Source organism: Salmo trutta, chromosome 17 (genome assembly GCF_901001165.1).
Source record: "Salmo trutta chromosome 17, fSalTru1.1, whole genome shotgun sequence".
NCBI classification, from domain to species: domain Eukaryota; kingdom Metazoa; phylum Chordata; class Actinopteri; order Salmoniformes; family Salmonidae; genus Salmo; species Salmo trutta.
In genome coordinates this window covers 19,206,685-19,228,899 of record NC_042973.1, presented here as the reverse complement: position 1 = coordinate 19,228,899, position 22,215 = coordinate 19,206,685, and the positions used below count along the sequence as shown (strand labels likewise).

Sequence of the window (22,215 nt, the reverse complement as noted above, 5' to 3'; positions counted from 1 at the left end):
TGCAGAATTGATGTGAACTAAGCACACTGAAGACAAGTTCTGATTCCACTCCATCGAATCTGGATTTAGAGAGAATTATTGAGGAAATCATCCGTCTGATCTCCTGCCTGATCTCTTCTAACAATGTCTGAGGCTTGGCATGGATTTGCATAGATTTCTGTGTGATCTCTGATGTTACGAAGCATAATGGCAGTTTTATCCACCAACACAGTTTAGATTCTACAAAGTTGTTACTCCTGTGGAAGATTTACTGTCATGATTACCTTTAATCTTGTCAGCTTTCATATGTCCTACTTTCTTACATCGAATCACATCGGAATCAAAACAATTGTTAAATGAGATCTTTTATTGGACAAAGAGTAAACTCTGCAACTGCAAATCAACGAACAGGTGTTACTTGGACTAAGGAAATGCAGCAGTGTAGACTGAATTATTAAAAAACAAAATGCAGCGGCTAGAAAGTAGTTTGACCCAAAATCCAAGCATTCTTCAATGAGAAAAACAGAAATCAAAACATAATAATACATAAAAAATAGCAGTTAACTCGAAGGTACAAAACACCTCTTCCGCACAACATTCATCATTTTTTGCTGAAGGAGAAAGATCATCTCAGAACTTTGCAAAGAAGCAATCACAAAAATGAGAATGACGCAACTCACATGAAAACTCACATGGAAACTCCTCAAACCATTTCCAAAACAGACATACAACTCAGACCTCCCACAGATTCTAAATACCATTTTTCTATTGTATTTGAGCAAACAGAGTGAATTCTTGGTAAGGCTAAACCTGCTCTAGTCTACACCCATTGGAGAGATAGCACATGAACGATAAAGCACAGTAACAATCTATAAAATACAAAACGTGAATATATTATCCATATTTATCCAAAATGAGGACTGGTGAGGGTATACAGAAGATTTTACAATTCTATAACACAGTCTATGCCTGGATATTCTGGCAGGTTCAGATCGTATTTCTTCTGGATGTCATAAGGCAGGAAGCGTCCCGCCAAGTAGTGCTTCCCCGTGAAACTGGTGGCACATCTCTTTGGTGCCATAAGCGAGATCAGGACGTCTGGGTTGATCCCATCTGAGGTCACCTGGTCAACATCCCAACCTTTAATAAACAGGGAAATGATGATCACCATTTGAATTCCATCTCTATTGATGGGACAACTAACCTTCTGACATCTACTAGCTATGTCACGTGACATAACATCATGGAGAGCGTGAGTATCTCACTTGATCTTCTCCTTTCAACTTTAATCGGCATTTCACATCTTACAGATGAGACACCTGCCAGGTAGCAGCATTCCAGAACAAGTTAAATTCGGAGAGGGTGTGATATAATGGCCAAATATTTGTACTACCCTTAGCTATATGCTTTACTATCTCAGTACATCTAGGTTGGCCTCTACAGCTCGGTAGTGTTAAGGATGACTTGAGGTTGCTCTGACAAAGGCTATCACAGCTGCAAATGTGGCCTGTGAATTGTGGAGCACACAGGAGACTGCTGAGGGGAGAATGGCTCATAAAAATGTCTGGAATGGAGTAAATGGAATGGTATCAAACACATGGAAACCATGTGTTTGATGAGTTCGATAGCATTCCATTGACTCCGTTTCAGACATTACTATGAGCCCGTCCTCCCCAATCAAGGTGCCACCAACATCCTGTGGTGGAGCATGTACAGGCTTTTATTTTGTATGGCTTACTCGTGTTTAGCTCAGAGCTAAAATCCTGTTTTCGGCAAATTTCTGTACATTTGTGCAACACTGGTACATGTTGAATGTGCAGCATAGCTTTCAGCCTTACCTGAGGGTATGTCCACACTTACGATGGGGATCTTGACCTGCTTTAGAGTGACTAGGATGCCAGCGTAGGGCTCCTTCACGTCTGTGTGGTCAGTCTCTGGCCCCAGGATGGCATCAATCACCAGGTTATAGGCATCGTTGATCAACTGCACCTGAACACACAACCATAACACAACCACAACTCAAACTCTGATCAACTGCACCTGAACACACAACCATAACACAACCACAACTCAAACTCTGATCAACACCTGAACACACAACCATAACAACCACAACTCAAACTCTGATCAACACCTGAACACACAACCATAACACAACCACAACTCAAACTCTGATCAACACCTGAACACACAACCATAACACAACCACAACTCAAACTCTGATCAACACCTGAACACACAACCATAACACAACCACAACTCAAACTCTGATCAACACCTGAACACACAACCATAACACAACCACAACTCAAACTCTGATCAACACCTGAACACACAACCATAACACAACCACAACTCAAACTCTGATCAACACCTGAACACACAACCATAACACAACCACAACTCAAACACTGGTCAGCATCTAGACAAGAGCTTTACATTGTTCTCACAGCTCCAGCAAGGTGCACTTTCATAAGTCAGTTACACTAGCAGATGTCAAGTTTAATTGAAGGATTAATTTGTGTCTATGAAATGTATGACACAAATTGATACTTAAACTTGACATCTAACATTTCATGTTTTATAATCCTTTTTATCTTGCTCACCTCTGTTGGGAGATAGGAGAGGAATGGGATGTCCATCTTTTCACACTGAACTGTGAAATCCTGTTGAATGGTGTGAGGGGTGCGTTTGGGATAGTAGATGGTTGGTTCATACTCCTGTGAGAGAGAGAGAGAAAATACTACTACCGGTCAAAAGTTTGGACACACCTACTCATTCAAGGGTTTTTCTTTATTTTTGCTATTTTCTACATTGTAGAATAATAGTGAAGACTATGAAATGCATTCCTAAAACTATGAAATAACACATATGGAATCATGTAGTAACCAAAAAAGTTTTAAACAAATCAAAACATGTTTTATATTTGAGATTCTTGAAATAGCCACCCTTTGCCTTGATGACAGCTTTGCACACTCTTGGCATTCTCTCAACCAGCTTCACCTGGAATGCTTTTCAAACAGTCTTGAAGGAGTTCCCACATATGCTGAGCACTTGTTGGCTGCTTTTCCTTCACTCTGCGGTCCGACTCATCCCAAACCATCTCAATTTGGTTGAGGTCGGGGGATTGTGGAGGCCATGTCATCTGATGAAGCACTTCATCACTCTCCTTCTTGGTAAAATATCCCTTACACAGCCTGGAGGTGTGTTGGGTCATTGTCCTGTTGAAAAACAAATGATAGTCCCACTAAGCCCAAACCAGATGGGATGGCGTATCGTTGCAGAATGCTGTGGTAGCCATGCTGGTTAAGTGTGCACAAATACACATGCGGAGATCATCCGTTCCCCCACACCGCGTCTCACAAAGACATGGCGGTTGGAAGCAAAAATCTCACATTTGGACTCCAGACCAAAGGACAAATTTCCACCGGTCTAATGTCCATTGCTTATGTTTCTTGGCCCAAACAAGTCTCTTCTTCTTATTGGTGTCCTTTAGTAGTGGTTTCTTTGCAGTAATTCGACCTCGAAGGCCCGAGTCACACAGTCTCCTCTGAACAGTGGATGTTGAGATGTGTCTGTTACTTGAACTCTGTGAAGCATTTATTTGGGCTACAATTTCTGAAACTGGTAACTCTAATGAACTTATCCTCTGCAACAGAGGTAACTCTGGGTCTTCCATTCCTGTGGCGGTCCTCATGAGAGCCAGTTTCATCATAGCGCTTGATGGTTTTTGTGACTGCACTTGGAGAAACTTTCTAAGGTCTTGATATTGTCCAGATTGACTGACCTTCATGTCTTAACATGATAATGCACTGTTGTTTCTCTTTCCTTATTTTAAATCAAATCAAATTTTATTTGTCACATGTGCCGAATACAACAGGTGTAGTAGACCTTACAGTGAAATGCTTACTTACGAGCCCTTAATCAACAATGCAGTTTAAAAAAATAAAATAAGAATAAGAAATAAAAATAACAAGTGATTAAAGAGCAGCAGTAAAATAACATTAGCAAGACTATATACAGGTACTGAGTCAATGTGCGAGGCACCGGTTATTTGAGGTAATATGTACATGTAGGTAGAGTTATTAAAGTGACTATGCATAGAAGCTGTTTAGAAGCCTCTATTCTTGCCATAATATGGACTTGGTCTTTTACCAAATAGGGCTATCTTCTGTATACCCCCCCCTAACTTGTCACAAAACAACTGATTGGCTCAAACTCATTAAGAAGGAAAGAAATTCCACAAATTAACTTTTAACAAGGCACACCTGTTAATTTAAATGCATTCCTGGTAACTACCTCATGAAGCTCGTTGAGAGAATACCAAGAGTGTGCAAAGATGTCATCAAGGGAAAGAGTGGCTGCTTTGAAGAATCTATATATTTTGATTTGTTTGATACTTTTTTGGTTACTACATGATTCCATGTGTTATTTCATAGTTTTCATGTATTCACGATTATTCTACAATGTAGAAAATAGTAACAATAAAGAAAAACCCTTGAATGAGTAGGTGTTCTAAAACTTTTGACCGGTAGTGTATATGACAATGAAATACTCTGTAACCATATAAATCAATACAGGCCCTCTAAGATGACAAGGTGACAATTTAAGAGAGAACATACTTTGTTGTCTGTGTGTAGATCAGAGCTGGACAGACAGACAGCTAGAGACTGACAGGGCTGCCCTCTGATTAGCACAGCGCTGTAGGCCTACTGGCCCTCTGGACTCTGGGATGACTAAATTACACCTCCATGATTAATGATAGACGATTAGGGAGAGTGGAAATCCAGACACCTGTGGCTTGTGATGTTAAACGATGGCCAGCCGTGATCCCCACCGCTAATGGGCCTCAATCACAGTGATAAGTACCTCATACAAGTACCTTATACAAGTACTTGGGAGTATGGCTAGACGGTTCACTTTCCTTCTCTCAGCACATATCAAAGCTGCAGGCAAAGGTTAAATCTAGACTTGGTTTCCTCTATCGTAATCGCTCCTCTTTCACCCCAGCTGCTAAACTAACCCTGATTCAGATGACCACCCTTCCCATGCTAGATTACGGAGACGTAATTTATAGATTGGCAGGTAAGGGTGCTCTCGAGCGGCTAGATGCTCTTTACCATTTTGTCATCAGATTTGCCACCAACGCTCCTTATAGTACACATCACTGCACTCTATACTCCTCTGTAAACTGGTCATCTCTGTTATCCCATCACAAGACCCACTGGTTGATGCTTATTTATAAAACCCTCTTAGGCCCATTCCTCCTGATAGAGCTGGTGTAACTGGGTCAGGTTTGTAGATCTCCTTGCTCGCACACACTTTTTCAGTTCTGCCTACATTTTCTATAGAATTGAGGTCAGGGCTTTTTGATGGCCACTCCAATACCTTAACTTTGTTGTCCTTAAGCCATTTTGCCACAACTTTGGAAGTATGCTTGGGGTCATTGTCCATTTGGAAGACCCATTTGCGACCAAGCATTAACTTCCTGACTGATGTCTTGAGATGTTGCTTCAATATATCCACATAATTTTCCTTCCTCATGAGGCCATCTATTTTGTGAAGTGCACCAGTCCCTCCTGCAGCAAAGCATCCCAAGGCTGAACCAGACTTGTGGAGGTCTACAATTTTTCTTCTGAGGTCTTGGCTGAATTCTTTAGATTTTCCCATGATGTCAAGCAGAGGCACTGAGTTTGAAGGTTGGCCTTGAAATACATCCACAGGTACACCTCCAATTGACTCAAATTATGTCAATTAGCCTATCAGAAGCTTCTAAAGCCATGACATAATTTTCTGGAATTTTCCAAGCTGTTTAAAGGCACAGTCAACTTAGTGTATGTAAACTTCTGACCCACTAGAATTGTGATACAGTGAATTATAAGTGAAATAATCTGTAAACAATTGTTGGAAAAATGACTTGTGTCATGCACAAAGTAGATGTCCTAACCGACTTGCAAAAGCTATAGTTTGTTAACAAGTAATTTTTGGAGTGGCTGAAAAACAAGTTAATGACTCCAACCTAAGAGTATGTAAACTTTGGACTTCAACGGTATCTTTTTAAATAGTGTATGTGAAAGGGCTTCAGTGTGCTGCTGGTCATGTAAACCAGGCAGTGAGAGGTTCAGGTCCCTCCATCTCTGACTAACTGGCCCTGATCAGTCAGAGGGAGAAGTGGTCTGTTAGCCCAGACGTCAGTCTACATGCTCCAACTCGCTCCTGGGAGACATTAAACCAACCAGGCTTTAACCACAGGGACCAAAGAACATGCAACTGACGTCATCTTTCATAACTGCCGCTAAAGAACCCAGAGAGAGACGACCCTCTAGGGTGGCTGCGACCCCTTGGTGCCCTGACCTAGAAGAGGTAACAACGTCAACAAGAGACAGACATACCTTGGGGACGGAGGCACCATCAGGACGCTCTCTAGCATCAACAAGCATCAACTAAGAGGTATGTCAACAGGTTATAGACAGGTCACACGCCTTTTCCTGTTGCTGTTAAGCCTTCCCACCGTTGAACTTCCTCTCCCTGAAGGATGAGCATTCTGAGTAGGCCTTGAAGGAGCGTCTTTCCTGTGGTCACAGTCCGTTGAGATTCACAGTGGTTTGTTTAAACCGTGACACAAAAGCAACATTCAAATCAAAGGACATTGTGGAATCTGAGACTCATCAGTCGTGATGAACACCTTGACTCTTTCAGACGTCGAGACCAAGGTCTTTATGTTCAAAAGAAACTCGAAAGAACCGCATTATGTTCCCGAAAGAACTGTAGAGCATCATGTGCATCCTCCCTTGCCTGAACAACAGGCTGGACTAATGGTCACAGACATAATCATCCTCAGACAGAATCTGACAAAGATGAGCTTTGACTTGGGGACTGTTTGTCTTTTCCATATGCAATATTTTGGCTCGTCATTTATTTAGCAGTGGAAAGCACCACGGATGCATGCCAAACATACTGAGACACATGCTAGCTCGGTGAACACTGATGGCTAGCCCAGGACCGCATTTTAGGCAATGCCACTCAGACATTGCTCTTCCTAAAATGTATATATTTCTGAATTCCATTCTTTTACATTTGTGTGTATTGTTGTGTATTGTTGTGAATTGTTAGATACTACCGCACTGTTGAAGCTAGGAACACAAGCATTTCGCTTACACCCACAATAATATCTTCTAAATATGTGTATGTGACCAATACCATTTGATTTGTTTATTTGGATCAAAGTTATGTGGAAGTGCTTTATTAATTGCTGGAATCCTGCTGTAAAATATATCTGTGTTGACCCCAGGCCCAGTCACTGCCCTGAGAGCTTCACAGACAGTCATCTTACAACTTTAACAGCTGCTGTCAACATGGTTTTAATTGGAGATATTGATGCTCCATACATTTGCCATCTCAGACACATATGGTGAAGTTATATAGATACGTTCCGTTCTAAGGCAGGAAAACAATAACGCATTTATGGTTTCGACGACAGAGTAAAGAAAGTAGACTTGCCGCGCTATATCATAACGTGTAAATCCTTATTCAAATGATGTTTTTAGTTCATGTACTGTTATCGTCTGTAATATTGCAATAAATGTCTTCACACTACAGAACAGCATATGCACATTCATGCAAACTAAAGTCATGACATCACCAACATTATATCATGGTATGCTACTACTGCCAACTGTAACCAGACAGTATTTTAATGAGGGTAACAATGAAGTGATGTCATCGACATTTTCAATCCCATAATGGATCATTAATCATTAAGGTCTACTTATAGGAGTTGTAATGAAAATCTCCTAAACCCTTTTACTTTATACTGCAATAAACTCACTGAACCATTTCATTCATTACTAACTATAGTCTGATATTGTCCACATGGCCGTGTGTGTGAGATGGCTGGTGGGTGCATGGCCGGTGCAGTCTTCTGTGGTATACTTACAAATATGCGCAGGTGGCGGGCACACACCAGGCCGATGGAGCCGTTCTGGTCAGGACCACAGACTACCAACACTGTTGGCTGCTTCTTACCCAGGGAGGTCAGAGGAAAGGCCTGGAGGGAGAGAGAGAGTGAGACAAAGACATCACCAGTTAGCCTAGCAGACTCATTGTCCAGGGTACAGGTCATCCAACCCGTGAGGCTGACCCTCCATCACTGTCAAACTCTCTCCTTCGCGTGCCAGGGACGCAATGCCATGGCCAGGGGAAATGGCACCCAGGTCTGTTTTTAAAGACAGAAAGCCGCAAACTCATTAAACCCAGACAGGAGTGGAAAAAATACCAGAGCCGGACACACTACTTTCCATCAGGCCTGAGCCATGAGTTTTCCCATCGGGCCACTGGCATCTCCCCCTCTCTGTTTTACAGGGGCACAGCACATACCCCAGTAAATCCCCTCACACATCCTTAAGAGAAGCAGCAAAGGTATCCGCCACTATATCCTGCTGGAGTTGGCATGTTAACTTAAGTGGTCCAATCTTCCTCCTCACACCTAAATAGGATCAGTAGGGGAGTGAAACATGTAGCGTTGCTAGCTACATCACAGCTAAGGGTGTCTTACCTTACTCTCCAACAGCTTTACCACACCAAATATGTAGCCTAACCCTAGGTATTTCATATACCGGACCAATTTCAATATGGCCGCTAAAACCGGGACTCTAAATGGAGTGGTACATTACAGTGCAACAAATGGAGCCATACTCTAATTGCAGTATCTGATTAATACAGACATGAAAGCATTAATTACAGTAATGATGCCGGGAGAAGAGAGACAGCAGCCATTATCTGTAACATAAATGTTCTGTCTAGAAGTAGATACACTCTAAATGAGATGAAAGAAGGATGTTAATGGCGGCATCGAGTCCGTGAGGTGGAAGTATAATGACGGCAGCAGAAGCTACCTTCTGAGCATAGCGAGATAGGTAAGAACATTTTGCCTAAGTGGCTGAAACAGATGAAACGACTTCCCGGTGTCATTAAGGGTGTAGTAGTGTGTCTTCTGCTGTGCAACAGGGTTTTCATGTGGGTCTCTCGCTGCACTGATGTGATGACACCCTCTCTGACTTGCTCCCCTGTGGCAAATGCTAACGCTAATTAGCACAGTAGCCCAATAAGGTACGGCCATCTTTGATAGGAGTGACATTCAAAATCCACATACTGTGAATGCAGTGGAAAACCTGAGTGCCTTTTACAGCAGCATCCTAACTGTATCATCTAATATTTTCTATCTTATCTCAACTTGCTTTAGGATTGGGCCATTAGCGCTAACAAAATGATTAAAGACTAAAGAGAAGGTCATTTCAGTGGATATCTAAAATTCACATCCAGTGGAACAAGCTGGTTGTGCCAGGCTCTGAAGTCCTATCTTCGTACATGTGTGGGCACACACACACACACACACACACACACACACAGGAGCAATGGCTGTATTGACTCTAAGGTCCCAGAGGCTAAGCCTACTTTAGTTATTTTTTTGTACACTTATTTTACCAGATAAGTTGAGTGAGAACATATTCTCATTAACAGTAACTACCCTGGGAATAGTTGTTTTTAATTAGTTAGCTGGCCGCTAGACCTACCATCTAAACTCGTAGTAAGCATGGTCGAATTACCGACCGGGGTGGGGCCCATTTGATCATCCGTTATCATATTAAAAACTGCAAACATTTGCCTCCACCCTATGGCAAAATGTGCATAATTTCAGGAAATTAGCTGTAAAACTGCAAAAAATAAACCTCTGCCCATGGCAAAATGAGTAGAATTGCATGAAATTAGTTATTATATTTGTGGACCCCATCAAAGTTGCCCATCCCTGCACTATAGGGCCTCTGCTCTCATCCATCTGACACACACACACACACACCACACATACATGGACCCACACCCACGTGTCACACCACACATACAGCCACAAATACAAAACCCCCAAAATACCATGATATTTAGTATTTTCACAATATCATTTCATTATTTTAAATATTCATAAATTATTGTAATAAAATAAAAAAAGACATCTAAATACTGTTCATATTACAGAGCAGGTGGTAAAGCTTCATGACACATTTTGCTTTGTAGCATCTACAGATGAAACATTATGGTGCCTGGGTAAGGACAAAATGGCACAAATATTCCAACTTCAATAAACAATCTTTCCTCCAAAGGACCCTTTTATGGATTACATTTTGTGGAAATCGAAAATATCATGGTCTTTTTTGTTCTAGTTTCGTAAGGAATCACCCAAACATAAACATACAGCCACACACTCCTGATGAAAGCTGAGTGGGATAATCAATGTGTTTTTCAATGGACACGTTGACATATTCAACACATCCGGAGTAGACAGAACAGGGACATAGGGACAGCAGACTCCAGCATTTACTGCTCCGTGGAACCGGAACATTCTTTGTATCCCCAGGTGCTGAAAGGCTTTTGCCTGCTATCCCTACCCCTAGACTGAACGCAGGCGCTGCACTCACGCCAGATCACAGAGGAACACCGCTGAGATGGACCCTTGATGGGCCCATGTGGTTGATGCCAGGGGGGTTGAGGTCTTTGGACGTATATGGGGTGGATTACCCTGTGAGGAGTTCATGTTATCTGGCAAACGCAACCACTGTAGTGAAATCACAAAGCCTTACTACTGCACTTTGATGTCATGCGTGTGGGTGCAGTAGCCCCATGCCGAGCCAGGCGCTGTTTGTCTAGCTCCGGTATGTGTGCTGCGGCTGCGTCTGCTCTAGCCATGGACCATTTATCTTTTGGTGATAATGATGGTAGGTGGATGTGGTTGAGGTAATCAGACGCTCTGAGGGGAGCTCTCACTCTTTCTTGGTCTCTCTCTCTTTTTCTCTGATAGGAAAGTGTCTTATGTCTGAAAGCTCAAGGAACATTAATCACGCCACACCGGGTTCCTGTGGAGGATACGACTGCAGGGTTAAACCAACCGACTGCAGGGTTAAACCAACCGACTGCAGGGTTAAACCAACCGACTGCAGGGTTAAACCAACCGACTGCAGGGTTAAACCAACCGACCGTCTGATCAAAGTGTTCCTGACACAAAGTGTGTTCCTGACAGCTCCGTATACTGCTGCTGACCACAGGCAGTCTGACTGGGAGAACTAACTTATAGAACGCTCACCACACATTACACAAAGAGACAAACACACACACACACACACACACACACACAGGTATGGGTCTGATGTAAGGGGCATATGGACTTGGCAGACTGGCTCCCAGCAGAGGAGCAGATCAGTCTCTCATCAGGCCCAGTAGTGAACAGAGGAACAGAGGCTCTGATGTGCCTCAGGGTTTATGGATCAGAGACACGGTACTGATGAGAGGGACAGTTCTCCCACAACTGTAAGTAAACTTTTTTTTCCCAAAAACACAGAACAGAGCAGAACTATGTGTTCTCTAAATCTCTATTCACAGTTCATATGTCGCGAGCTCTTAAAGTTGCATGGTTTTGAAATACTATTAGGTGGAACAGCATCAGAGACTGGGAATTGGAGAGAAGGAAGGAAGGAAGGAAGGAAGGAAGGAAGGAAGGAAGGAAGGAAGGAAGGAAGGAAGGAAGGAAGGATGCCACAGCCAGAAGAGGACTGGCCACCCCTCAGAGCCTGGTTTCTTCATAGGGAGTTTTTCCTAGCCACCGTGCCTCTACATCTGCATTGCTTGCTGTTTGGGGTTTTAGGCTGGGTGTCTGTATATGCACATTGTGACATCTACTGATGTAAAAAGGGATTTATAAATACATTTGATAGATAGATTAATGAGTAGCCTGAAAAAGGTGGTTCTTGTAGAGAGGAAGGAAAGAGGAGTGGGGGGTAAGGGTGGTACATAAAGTACCTTGGTGATGGCGATGGCACAGGCATGCCCCCAGATCTCTATCAGCTGCTGCTGGCCAAACCTGTAGTCCCTCAGCAGCTCTGTCTCAATGGCTGCTGTCTCCACTTTACTGTAGGGAAACACAACAAAGAGCAATAGCATTAGCATTATCAATCAGATTCAATCAATCGCAATTCAATTATATACTGTGTACGGTAGCACTGTTTATGCATCTCTCAGCAAACTAGACCTAAACCTCAAAAACATATGTTGCCGTGTTGCGTGTTAGATGAAATGCTTGTTTGGGGATTGTCTGATGGGATTGTAATGACACTACCAAGTTGAAGTTAATGAAGTAGGTATTTATATGGCTCTGAAACAGGTATACAGGTAAGGCTGACAGTTGAAACAGGCCCAGGCCTGTAGTGATGTCATAATTCTGCCATGTGGGCTCATTTAACCAGAGAGAAACACAAAGTACACTATTCCATATTACACTAGAGACACCTGGTGGAGAGAGAGAGTACTACATCAAGACTTTCTCTGAATACGATGGAGAATATTATAATCAAAGCATATAGTATGATAACATACACTGAGTATTCCAAACATTAGAAACACTTTCCTAATAATGAGTTGCACCCCCCCTCAATTTGTCAGGGCATGGACTCCACAAGTTGTCAAAAGATTTCCACAGGGATGCTGGCCCATGTTGACTCCAATGCTTCCCACAGTTGTGTCAAGTTGGCTGGATGTCCTTTGGGTGGTGGACCATTATTGATATATACAAGAAACATGAGAAAAAACCCAGCAGCGTTGCAGTTCTTGACACAAACCGGTGCACCTGGCACCTGCTACCATACCCCGTTCATAGACACAAATCTTTTGTCTTGCCTATTCACCCTCTGAATGGCACATATACACAATCCATGTCTCAATTGTCTCAAGACTTATTAAATATGATTTAACCTGTCTCCTCCCCTTCATCTACACTGATTGAAGTGGATGTATGTATGTCATGGTGTATATCATGGAAAGACCAGGTGTTCTTAATGTTTTGTATATTTATGTTGCAGTAGTTTATGTGTCGGGGGGCTAGGGTCAGTCTGTTTATCTGGAGTATTTCTCCTGTCTTATCCGGTGTCCTGTGTGAATTTAAGTATGCTCTCTCTAATTCTTTCTCTCTCGCGGAGGACCTGAGCCCTAGGACCATGCTTCAGGACTACCTGGCATGATGACTTCTTGTTGTCCCCAGTCCACCTGGCCGTGCTGCTGCTCCAGTTTCAAATGTTCTGCCTGCGGCTATGGAACCCTGACCTGTTCACTGTGATTACTATTATTTGACCATGCTGGTCATTTATGAACATTTGAACATCTTGGTCATGTTCTGTTATAATCTCCACCCAGCACAGCCAGAAGAGGACTGGCCACCCCTCATAGCCTGGTTCCTCTCTAGGTTTCTTCTTAGGTTTTGGCCTTTCTAGGGAGCTTTTCCTAGCCACCGTGCTTCTACACCTGCATTGCTAGCTGTTTGGGGTTTTAGGCTGGGTTTCTGTACAGCACTTCGATATATCAGCTGATGTAAGAAGGGCTATAAAAATACATTTGATTTGATGCACACAGTTGTAGAATTTTGCATTTTTCAAACACCTGAAACTGTATTTTCCTGCAATCTAGAGCCATAATCATTATGCTTAATTTTCATTATGCTTAATTTAATGATACTGCATACAGTATCTAAGCATACCTCTTGAGCTGTCCTCCTGACTGGTGGTTCTTTTTTAAAAGAAACTAAATATTCTTCTCTGCATCTCTGCTAAAATCTTGGTAATTGATTGAAAGGAATGTCTTATTTAGTACATTGCTTGTTTTTTTAAAGTCTACCAACATTGCCAGCAGGCATGCCAGCTAAGATAGAGTAGCTAGCTACTCTAACATGATTGATAGCCTGAAATGGCTTCTTGTTATCAGGACATGAGATTGGGAACCTATCTGGCCTAGCTAAAGCCAACTTCATAAAATTGGTTAGTGGTTAGTAGAATTATAGAGAAAAAAAACAAAGCATTATTATTATTTAAATGTAAAAAAACAACAAAAAGAAACAGGACAAATCTGAGGGGGCACATGCCCCTGTGCCCCCACGGGCATGACGCCTCTGGACTTAATCATCCTCCACTTGTGACTACAGAGGAAAACGGAGCATACAGCGACGCTAAAAGGGCCACTGACATCTAAAGCATGTAACAACTTCAGAAAGCTCAACAAGGACTAAGAAGGTTGTCCCTGATGTAAAACCCAATTCAGATATCTTATGATGAAACTCTAACCATATTTCGAGTTCTTATGCAGATGAAACTCACATGTTGAAAGCATTTAAAAACAGTACAACTTAATGCCCTGGCATCACAGGCAACAACCCCACATTCACATCTCGCTTAAACCAATAAACATAATCTTGATTTAACTGTGACTAGTTGAATGCTAAAGGTTGCCCCAGCATTGGGCAAGTGTTCTCTTCTCTTTTGGCTCTAGGATCACTGTGTTAAAACCTACCGCGTCCAACGGGGCTGTTGGCATTTAGCTCAGCCAACGGAGCATCACACCTGTCACCCAGGGATAGCCTGGGGCAGACTTCCTGGCTCGCTGTGACATGATGGTCTTTACAAAGATCACATTAGTTCATTAGGTTGGATGGCTGCTCTCATAATAGGACGATAGTACTTTTACAGTAAGCAATGTAGCCTACAATTCATCCTTGGTCACTGCCTGTAGGCCTACATAAAATGTAAAGCTAACCCTGTCACCTTGGCTAGATGTTGCCCGTAAGCACAGATTTAGGATCAGCTCACCCTCCACAACCCTAACCTTAACCAGTACGGTGGGGGGGAACATAAAACTGACCTTGGAACTGTGTCTGTCTGGAAAGCATCATCCTACTCCACTGTCTTCTAGATCAGGCCAAATGGCACCCATATGGAGCCTGCTGGGTCCACATAATTCAATATAACATATCTCTATGGCTGGGTCAATAATGAGACAGAAATCCTTGTTCATGTTCCTCCCAAGTCCCCAGCGAACAGATAACACACAGTACCGTAGTCCTTCACTCAAGCACATAAAAGCCCTCGAGGGAAAGGGAGAGATGGATCCAACTTAGGTGCACCAAGGGGGACCATATGTCAGTGAAGGTGCTCTGAAGAGCAGAGGAGGGGAGGGGGTGTTGCACATACGCTTCAGTGGCTGGAGCAGCAGAGACAGTAACAAGCTGGAGAGACCCAGTGTTGCACCCCTTCCTCCCCTGGAGTCTCCATTAATCTCCATGTGTGTGGAGGCCACGGCATCCCTATGGTGTGCCATTGCTCCTCACCACTCAGACTGTGGCCCAGGGTGCTCAGCTGTGATCACATGCCTGTTAATGAGCCTGTTGACCTCCACAGCCTAGTTGTCCCTGAAGGGTAGCAGACACACACACACAGAGGGGGATACATACACACGCAAGTGAGCACTGCACATACCTTTTCAAACACACACTTACTCGCATGAGCAGATGGCTGCTCGCAAAACACCTCTCCACCACGTCACACCAAAACATACAGTAGGGCCTACACAAAAAACATTCATGACTAAGGCTGTGCCGGCCACATGACTCAACATCACAACACTTTCCAATGACTAATGAGCTCATGTTTATGGGAGAGAGTAAACAGAGCTGTCTGACAAAACTAATGAAAAACACAGTGCCTGCAGTAACGCTGTACTAACGCTGTACTAACAGTACACTCTCAGGAGACTGATTAGGTCTGGGATGATGAAGTGATTCAAATAAATTGCAGCCTGTTAATTGCATGGAGTGTCAATCCATCTTAGTTTACGGTAACCCCCTCTCTCCAGGATCTGTTCATTAAGACACAGTTACAGTGAAATGTGTGCAGGAGCAGAAAGCTTACACTTTTTTAATAACAAAATAAGAGTATTAAGGCTGTTCCTTTCCTCCTCTCCCATGCCCTCACCTCCCTGTTCTGATCTGACCAACCACAACACCGAAGAGCCACATCACGAGGTAAAAGAGAAACAAGTTAAAATGGACACAGTATCTTTCTCCGGTAACCCCCTCTGTTTTATCTATTTTGTTTCTCCCTCACACACTTTCTCTGTTCTGTCTCACTCGCTCTTCTGCTATGAAGTCCCAGCCAGTCTCCCTGATGCAGAATAACAAGAGGGCCTGACAAGAGCAGAAAGACCCAGATAGATTCATGTAGATATATACAGTACCAGTCAAAAGTTCACACACCTACACAAGGGTTTCTTTATTTTTACTATTTTCTACATTGTAGAATAATAGCAAAGACATCAAAACTATGAAACACATATGGAATCATGTCAACCAAAGTAGTGTTAAACAAATCAAAATATGAGATTTTTCAAAGTAGCCAACCTTTGCCTTGATGACAGCTTTGCACACTCTTGGCATTCTCTCAACCAGCTTCATGAGGTAGTCAACTTGAATGCATTTGAATTTACAGGTGTCTTGTTAAAAGTTAATTTGTGGAATTTCTTTCCTCAATGCGTTTGAGCCAATCAGTTGTGTTGTGACAAGGTAGTGGTGGTATACAGAAGATACCCCTATTTTGTAAAAGACCAAGTCCATATTATGGCAAGAACACCTCAAATAAGCAAAGAGAAATGACAGTCCACCATTACTTTAAGACATCATGTCAGCCCTAAAGGACTCAGACCATTAGAAACAAGATTCTCTGGTCTGATGAAATGAAGATTGAACCCTTTGGCCTGAATGCCATGTATCACATCTGTTGGAAATGTGGCACCATCCCTGCGGTGAAGCATGGTGGTGGCACCATCCCTATGGGACGTTTTTCAGCGGCAGGGACTGGGAGACTAGTCAGGATCGAGGCAAAGATGAACGGAGCAAAGTACAGAGAGATCCTTGATGAAAACTTGCTACAGAGCACTCAGGACCTCTGACTGGGGCGAAGGTTCCCCTTCCAATAGGACAACGACCCTAAGCACACAGCCAAGACAACACAGGTGCGGCTTCGGGACTGTTACGCACTCCTCTAGGAAGAGGGAATGCAACACCCTGATACAACTCAACTCTCCGTGGTGTGAAAGAGGTATGGGACTGTAGGTGCGAGTAAGGATGACAAAAGGCAGAATTACCGTTTACAAGGAATTTATTCCGTTACACTGTAATTTGGGGGAAAAGGGGCTGGACGGAACCAAAGCAAAGAAAGTAAATATCAAAGCCCCCTCTCCTACCTACTACTTAACTATCTAGTACCACCTGGTGCACTAACCAAAATACAGGGGATGGTCCAACCAGGTCTTACCTAGTGTGCATAGACAGTGAATACTACGGGTTATGTATGCCCGTGGGCCTCTTGCCTAAGCACTCCCTAGGTGCCTTCCCCTTCCCCCCTGGGAACCAATGAAACACAATACAAACTATTTCACAAAGAAAACTGAGAAACACAGGATATCAAATAAGCTCTGTCTGACTGAGCAACAAACTAACACAGAACATACCAAGGCTGCTCCCAGCAACTACTAACATAGTACATACCAAAACTGCCTGTCTCACTCTCAGCAACAACCAACATATGATATAGCCATCAGCCTTCTCTCTCTCAGCAATCATCTAACACAGTACATACCAAAACTGTTAGCAACAACCAACATGATATAACACTCAGCCATCAGCCTCCTCGCTCAGCAATCATCTCTTTTCTGAGCAACAGAACACTGGCTTATATTGCTTCAGAAGGCGTCTGTAATTGAAGACAGCTGCGTCCTGACGAGGGGGCGGGGTCAGCTCTCCAATCATCAATGGGGGCCGACCAATCAGCTTCTTGGGGAGAATTTCAGGAAGCCATTTCCTGAAACACACACTCACAAATACACAAACTACAACACAGAAACTGGGGAACGTAACAGGGACAAGTCTCTGAATGTCCTTGTGTGGCCCAGCCAGAGCCCGGACTTGAATTCGATCAAACATCTCTGGAGAGACCTGAAAATAGCTGTGCAGCGACGCTCCCAAACCAACCTGAAAGAGCTTGAGAGGATCTGCAGAGAAGAATGAGAGAAACTCCCCAAATACAGGTGTGCCAAGCTTGTAGCATCTGTGAGAGAAAAACTACAAGATCATGTATAATACTGTTTGTGCATCGAATTGCTTTGATGAGTACTCTCATCTGTGTCTATGGGACTGAGTTGGGCCTCTGGAGCTTGAGCTGCCAATTGACAATGACTTGGTGTTAAAAACCTACAGCCGGCATTCCATAGACAAGATGTGGTGTGTGTGACCCGAGATAGAGATAGCCTGGAAAAGTTAGATGAATCCCTCATTGTCTCATCTTCATCCTGGCATCTGGGAAACTAAGCCAGGTTGGGGGTTAAACAACATCCTGTGCAGGAGATGAACCCAAGGTGGCTTATGACGCCCCCCGATCAGCATTTTTAGGTTGCATATATAAGATATTTTTTTGTTCATTATCAGTTAAGCTCTCTGCAACACACTCAAGAGGGTGGGGTCGACAGTTTCAGTATTGCAATAATTAATCGATATTGAATAAAGATGATTGTTTGAAAAAATGACAAAAGTCTCTCACTTGATTAGAATATTCCACGACACATCATACCCAAGAAGACTCCAGGCTGTTATCGCTGCTGAAGGTGCTTCAACAAAGTGCTGAGTAAAGGGTCTGTATACTTATGTAAATGTGATATTTCAGTTTTTAATTTTTAATAAACCTGTTTTTGCTTTGTCATTATGGGGTATTGCGTATAGATTGATGATGAAAAATAAATAATTTAATCGATTTTACAATAAGGCTGTAATGTAACAACATTGTGAAAAAGTCAAGGGGTCTGAATACTTTCCAAATGCACTGTATGTATACTGCATATATACAGTGGATATAAAAAGTCTATACATCCCTGTTAAAATGCCAGGTTTTTGTGATGTAAAAGAATGAGACAAAGATAAATCATGTCAGGACTTTTTCTACTGTTAATGTGACCTATAATGTGAACAATTCAATTGAAAAACAAACTGAAATCTTTGAGGGGGAAAAATGAAAAATAAAAACCTTACAATAACCTGGTTGCATAAGTGTGCACACCCTCTTATAACTGGGGATGTGGCTGTGTTCAGAATTAACCAATCACATTCAAACTCATGTTAAATAGAAGTCATTACACACCTGCCATCATTTAAAGTGACTCTGATTAATCACAAATAAAGTTCAGCTGTTCTAGTAGGATTTTCCTGACATTTTCTTAGTTGCATCTCAGAGCAAAAGCCATGGTCCGCAGAGAGCTTCCAAAGCATCAGAGGGATCTCATTGTTGAAAGATATCAGTCAGGAGGAGGGTACAAAAGAATTTCCAAAGCATTACATATACCATGGAACACAGTGAAGACAGTCATCATCAAGTGGAGAAAATATGGCACCACAGAGACATTACAAAGAACTGGACGTCCCTCCAAAATGTATGAAAAGATGAGAAAACTGGTCAGGGAGGCTTCCAAGAGGCCTACAGCAACATTAAAGGAACTGCAGGAATTTCTGGCAAGTACTGGCTGTGTGCTACATGTGACAACAATCTCCCGTATTCTTCATATGAATGGGCTATTGGGTAGGGTGGCAAGACGGAAGCCTTTTCTTACAATGAAAAACATCCAAGCCCGGCTGAAGTTTGCAAAAACAAACATCAAGTCCCCCAAAAGCACATGGGAAAATGTGTTATTGTCTGATGAAACCAAGGTTGAACTTTTTGGCCATAATTCCAAAAAGGTATGTTTGGCGCAAAAACAACACTGCACATCACCCAAAGAACACCATACCCACAGTGAAGCATGGTGGTGGCAGCATCATGCTTTGGTGCTGTTTTTTTTCAGCTGGAACCGGGGCCTTAGTCAGGGTGGAGGGAATCATGAACAGTTTCAAATACCAGGCAATTTTGGCACAAAACCTTCAGGCGTCCGTTAGAAAGCTGAAGATGAAGTTCACCTTTCAGCACGACAACGACCCAAAGCACACATCCAAATCCACGAAAGCATAGCTTCACCAGAAGAAGATTAACGTTTTGGAATGGCCCAGCCAGAGCCCAGACCTGAATCCAATTGAACCTCTCTGGGGTGATCTGGAGACGGCTGTGCACAGGAGATGTCCTCACAATCTAACAGATTTGGAGCGCTTTTGCAAAGAAGAGTGGGCAAAAATTGCCACATCAAGATGTGCCATGCTAAAGACTGAGTGCTGTAATAAAATCAAAAGGTGCTTCAACAAAGTATTAGTTTAAGGGTGTGCACACTTATGCAACCAGGTTATTGTGAGTTTTTTATTTTTTATTTTTCCCCCTCAAAGATTTGTTTGTTTTTCAATTGAATTGTTCACATTATAGGTCACATTAAAGGTGGAAAAAGTTCTGACATGATTTATCTTTGTCTCATTATTTTACATCACAAAAACCTGGCATTTTAACAGGGGTGTGTAGACTTTTTAAATCCACTGTATATATGAGAGAGAGAGAGGAGCATGTGGGAGATGACTCATTGACACCAGCTCATTCCTGTCTCCTGTGTTATACTTCTAACACGGAGATTGTGGAGCCACTGAATACATTCAGCAAAGGCCTGAGAAACTTCACCAAGTTAATGCATCTCATTATGAAAGTAAAGAGGGAGAAATCTTCCCCTTTATTTACATTAGCATTAAGATAATCACATTTAATGTCATTGTGAGCTTAAGTGGTGCTAGAGCAAAAACGGGTTGGTCATAAGTTTGGCCAGGGAAATAGAATATTTGAATTAAGTAGCACATAGAGACTTTGAGGAAAAGAGCGGTGTAGATGTTTCCCTGCTGAGCACTCAAGAAATTCCTGGCTTACAAATCATTACTAATACATGCTTCAGCCACTTCCTGCTTCAACTACTATCACCTGATGTTTGACTGTTTATCCCGCTGTGTGCACAGGTACGTGTGTGTGTCTGTGCACAGGTCTGTGTGTTTTCACACGTGCGTGTGTGCCTGTGTGCGTGCGTGCACAGGTGCGTATGTGTGTGGGCACCAAGACGAAAGGTCACCTAAGGACACACAAAAAACACAAAGTACCGAAGTACATTCTCCTCATCACTCAAGACAAGTGTAGTTACAGGAAGCCTCCCATCTGAGGGGACAGGAAGAGAGAGGAAAAAGAGGCCAGGCTTGGCTAACAATAGCAGAGAGCAGAGCAGAGAGAGAGAGAACAGAGATTAGTAAAATCATCCATCACTGTCTCAGTCGGGCCTCAGCCTGAGGGAAACATCGTGATTTAGTGGTGCGAGGACTAAAAGCAAGGAAAAATAGAGAGAGAGAAAGAGAGTGATAGAGTAAGTGTGTGCGTGTGTGTGTGTGTGTGTGTGTGTGAGCATGTACCTGCGTGTGCGTGTTTATGCATGTATTTGTGTGTATCTAATGGGCCAAAGGAGATGAGATGAGATCTGCGGCGCATTTGGCTGTTGGCCATCAGCAAAGCTGGAGAAGGTGCAGGAACAGCCGTGGGGACTCGTGGCTCAACCTCAACCACAGCCACAGCCTCACCCACAGCCTCACCCATAGCCTCACCCACAGTCTCACCCACAGTCTCACCCACACCCTCAGCTGGCACAGAGAAGACTGGGCTTACCTTGCCTCAGCCTGGTCACATTATGGTCAGATCCTGCCTGTGTTATACCTTCAATCTCCTCCTGTTGATTCTAATGTTAGAAAGGATTCAGTTTGTCACACATCTCACCCATGAACAGTGCGCTGGGATATCATAGTGGTGAAACTATAGTCACAGTGCCACTCACAAAGGTCAGTCATAATTCAATTCATTTCAGGGCTATAATGAATGATGGGGGTGGATGGACGTATTGTATGGACATTTATGGACAATGTATGTATGGTATGGGCAATGTATATATGGTATGGGCAATGTATGTATGGTATGGACAATGTATTTATGGTATGGACAATGTATTTATGGTATGGGCAATGTGTGTGTGTGTGTGTGTGTGTGTGTGTGTGTGTGTGTGTGTGTGTGTGTGTGTGTGTGTGTGTGTGTGTGTGTTGGGATGTCAGTGTGAGTGTGTAGGTAGAGTCCATTGTGTGGTGCATAGAGTTAGTGCAAAAAAGGGTCAATGCAGGTAGTCCGGGTAGCCATTTGATTAGTTATTTAGCAGTTTTGTTTTGAAGTCTTATGGCCTGGGGGTATGAGCTGTTCATAGTCTTGTTGGTTCCAGACTTGGTGCACTGGCACTGCTTTACATGCGGTAGCAGAGAGAACAGTCTATGGCTTGGCTGGCTTTAGTCTTTATAGAGGTCCTGGATGGCAGGGAGTAATCATTTTAGCGGGTGCTGCTAGCGCT

At 43.0% G+C, this 22,215-nt stretch overlaps 1 protein-coding gene across 1 annotated transcript in view; it reads right to left on the bottom strand.

The window, feature by feature from the left end:
• Nucleotides 1-326: 326 nt before the first annotated feature.
• Nucleotides 327-22,215, bottom strand: part of LOC115151804 (yjeF N-terminal domain-containing protein 3) — an 80,528-nt gene continuing 58,639 nt past the window's right edge. Inside the window, exons 2-6 of the mRNA XM_029696045.1 lie at nt 11,824-11,932; nt 7,916-8,026; nt 2,586-2,699; nt 1,818-1,968; nt 327-1,119 (exon numbers count right to left, since the gene is read on the bottom strand). Of these exons, the coding sequence (XP_029551905.1) occupies nt 923-1,119; nt 1,818-1,968; nt 2,586-2,699; nt 7,916-8,026; nt 11,824-11,932 (682 nt within the window). The 3' untranslated portion in view covers nt 327-922. The remainder of the gene's footprint in view (nt 1,120-1,817; nt 1,969-2,585; nt 2,700-7,915; nt 8,027-11,823; nt 11,933-22,215) is intronic.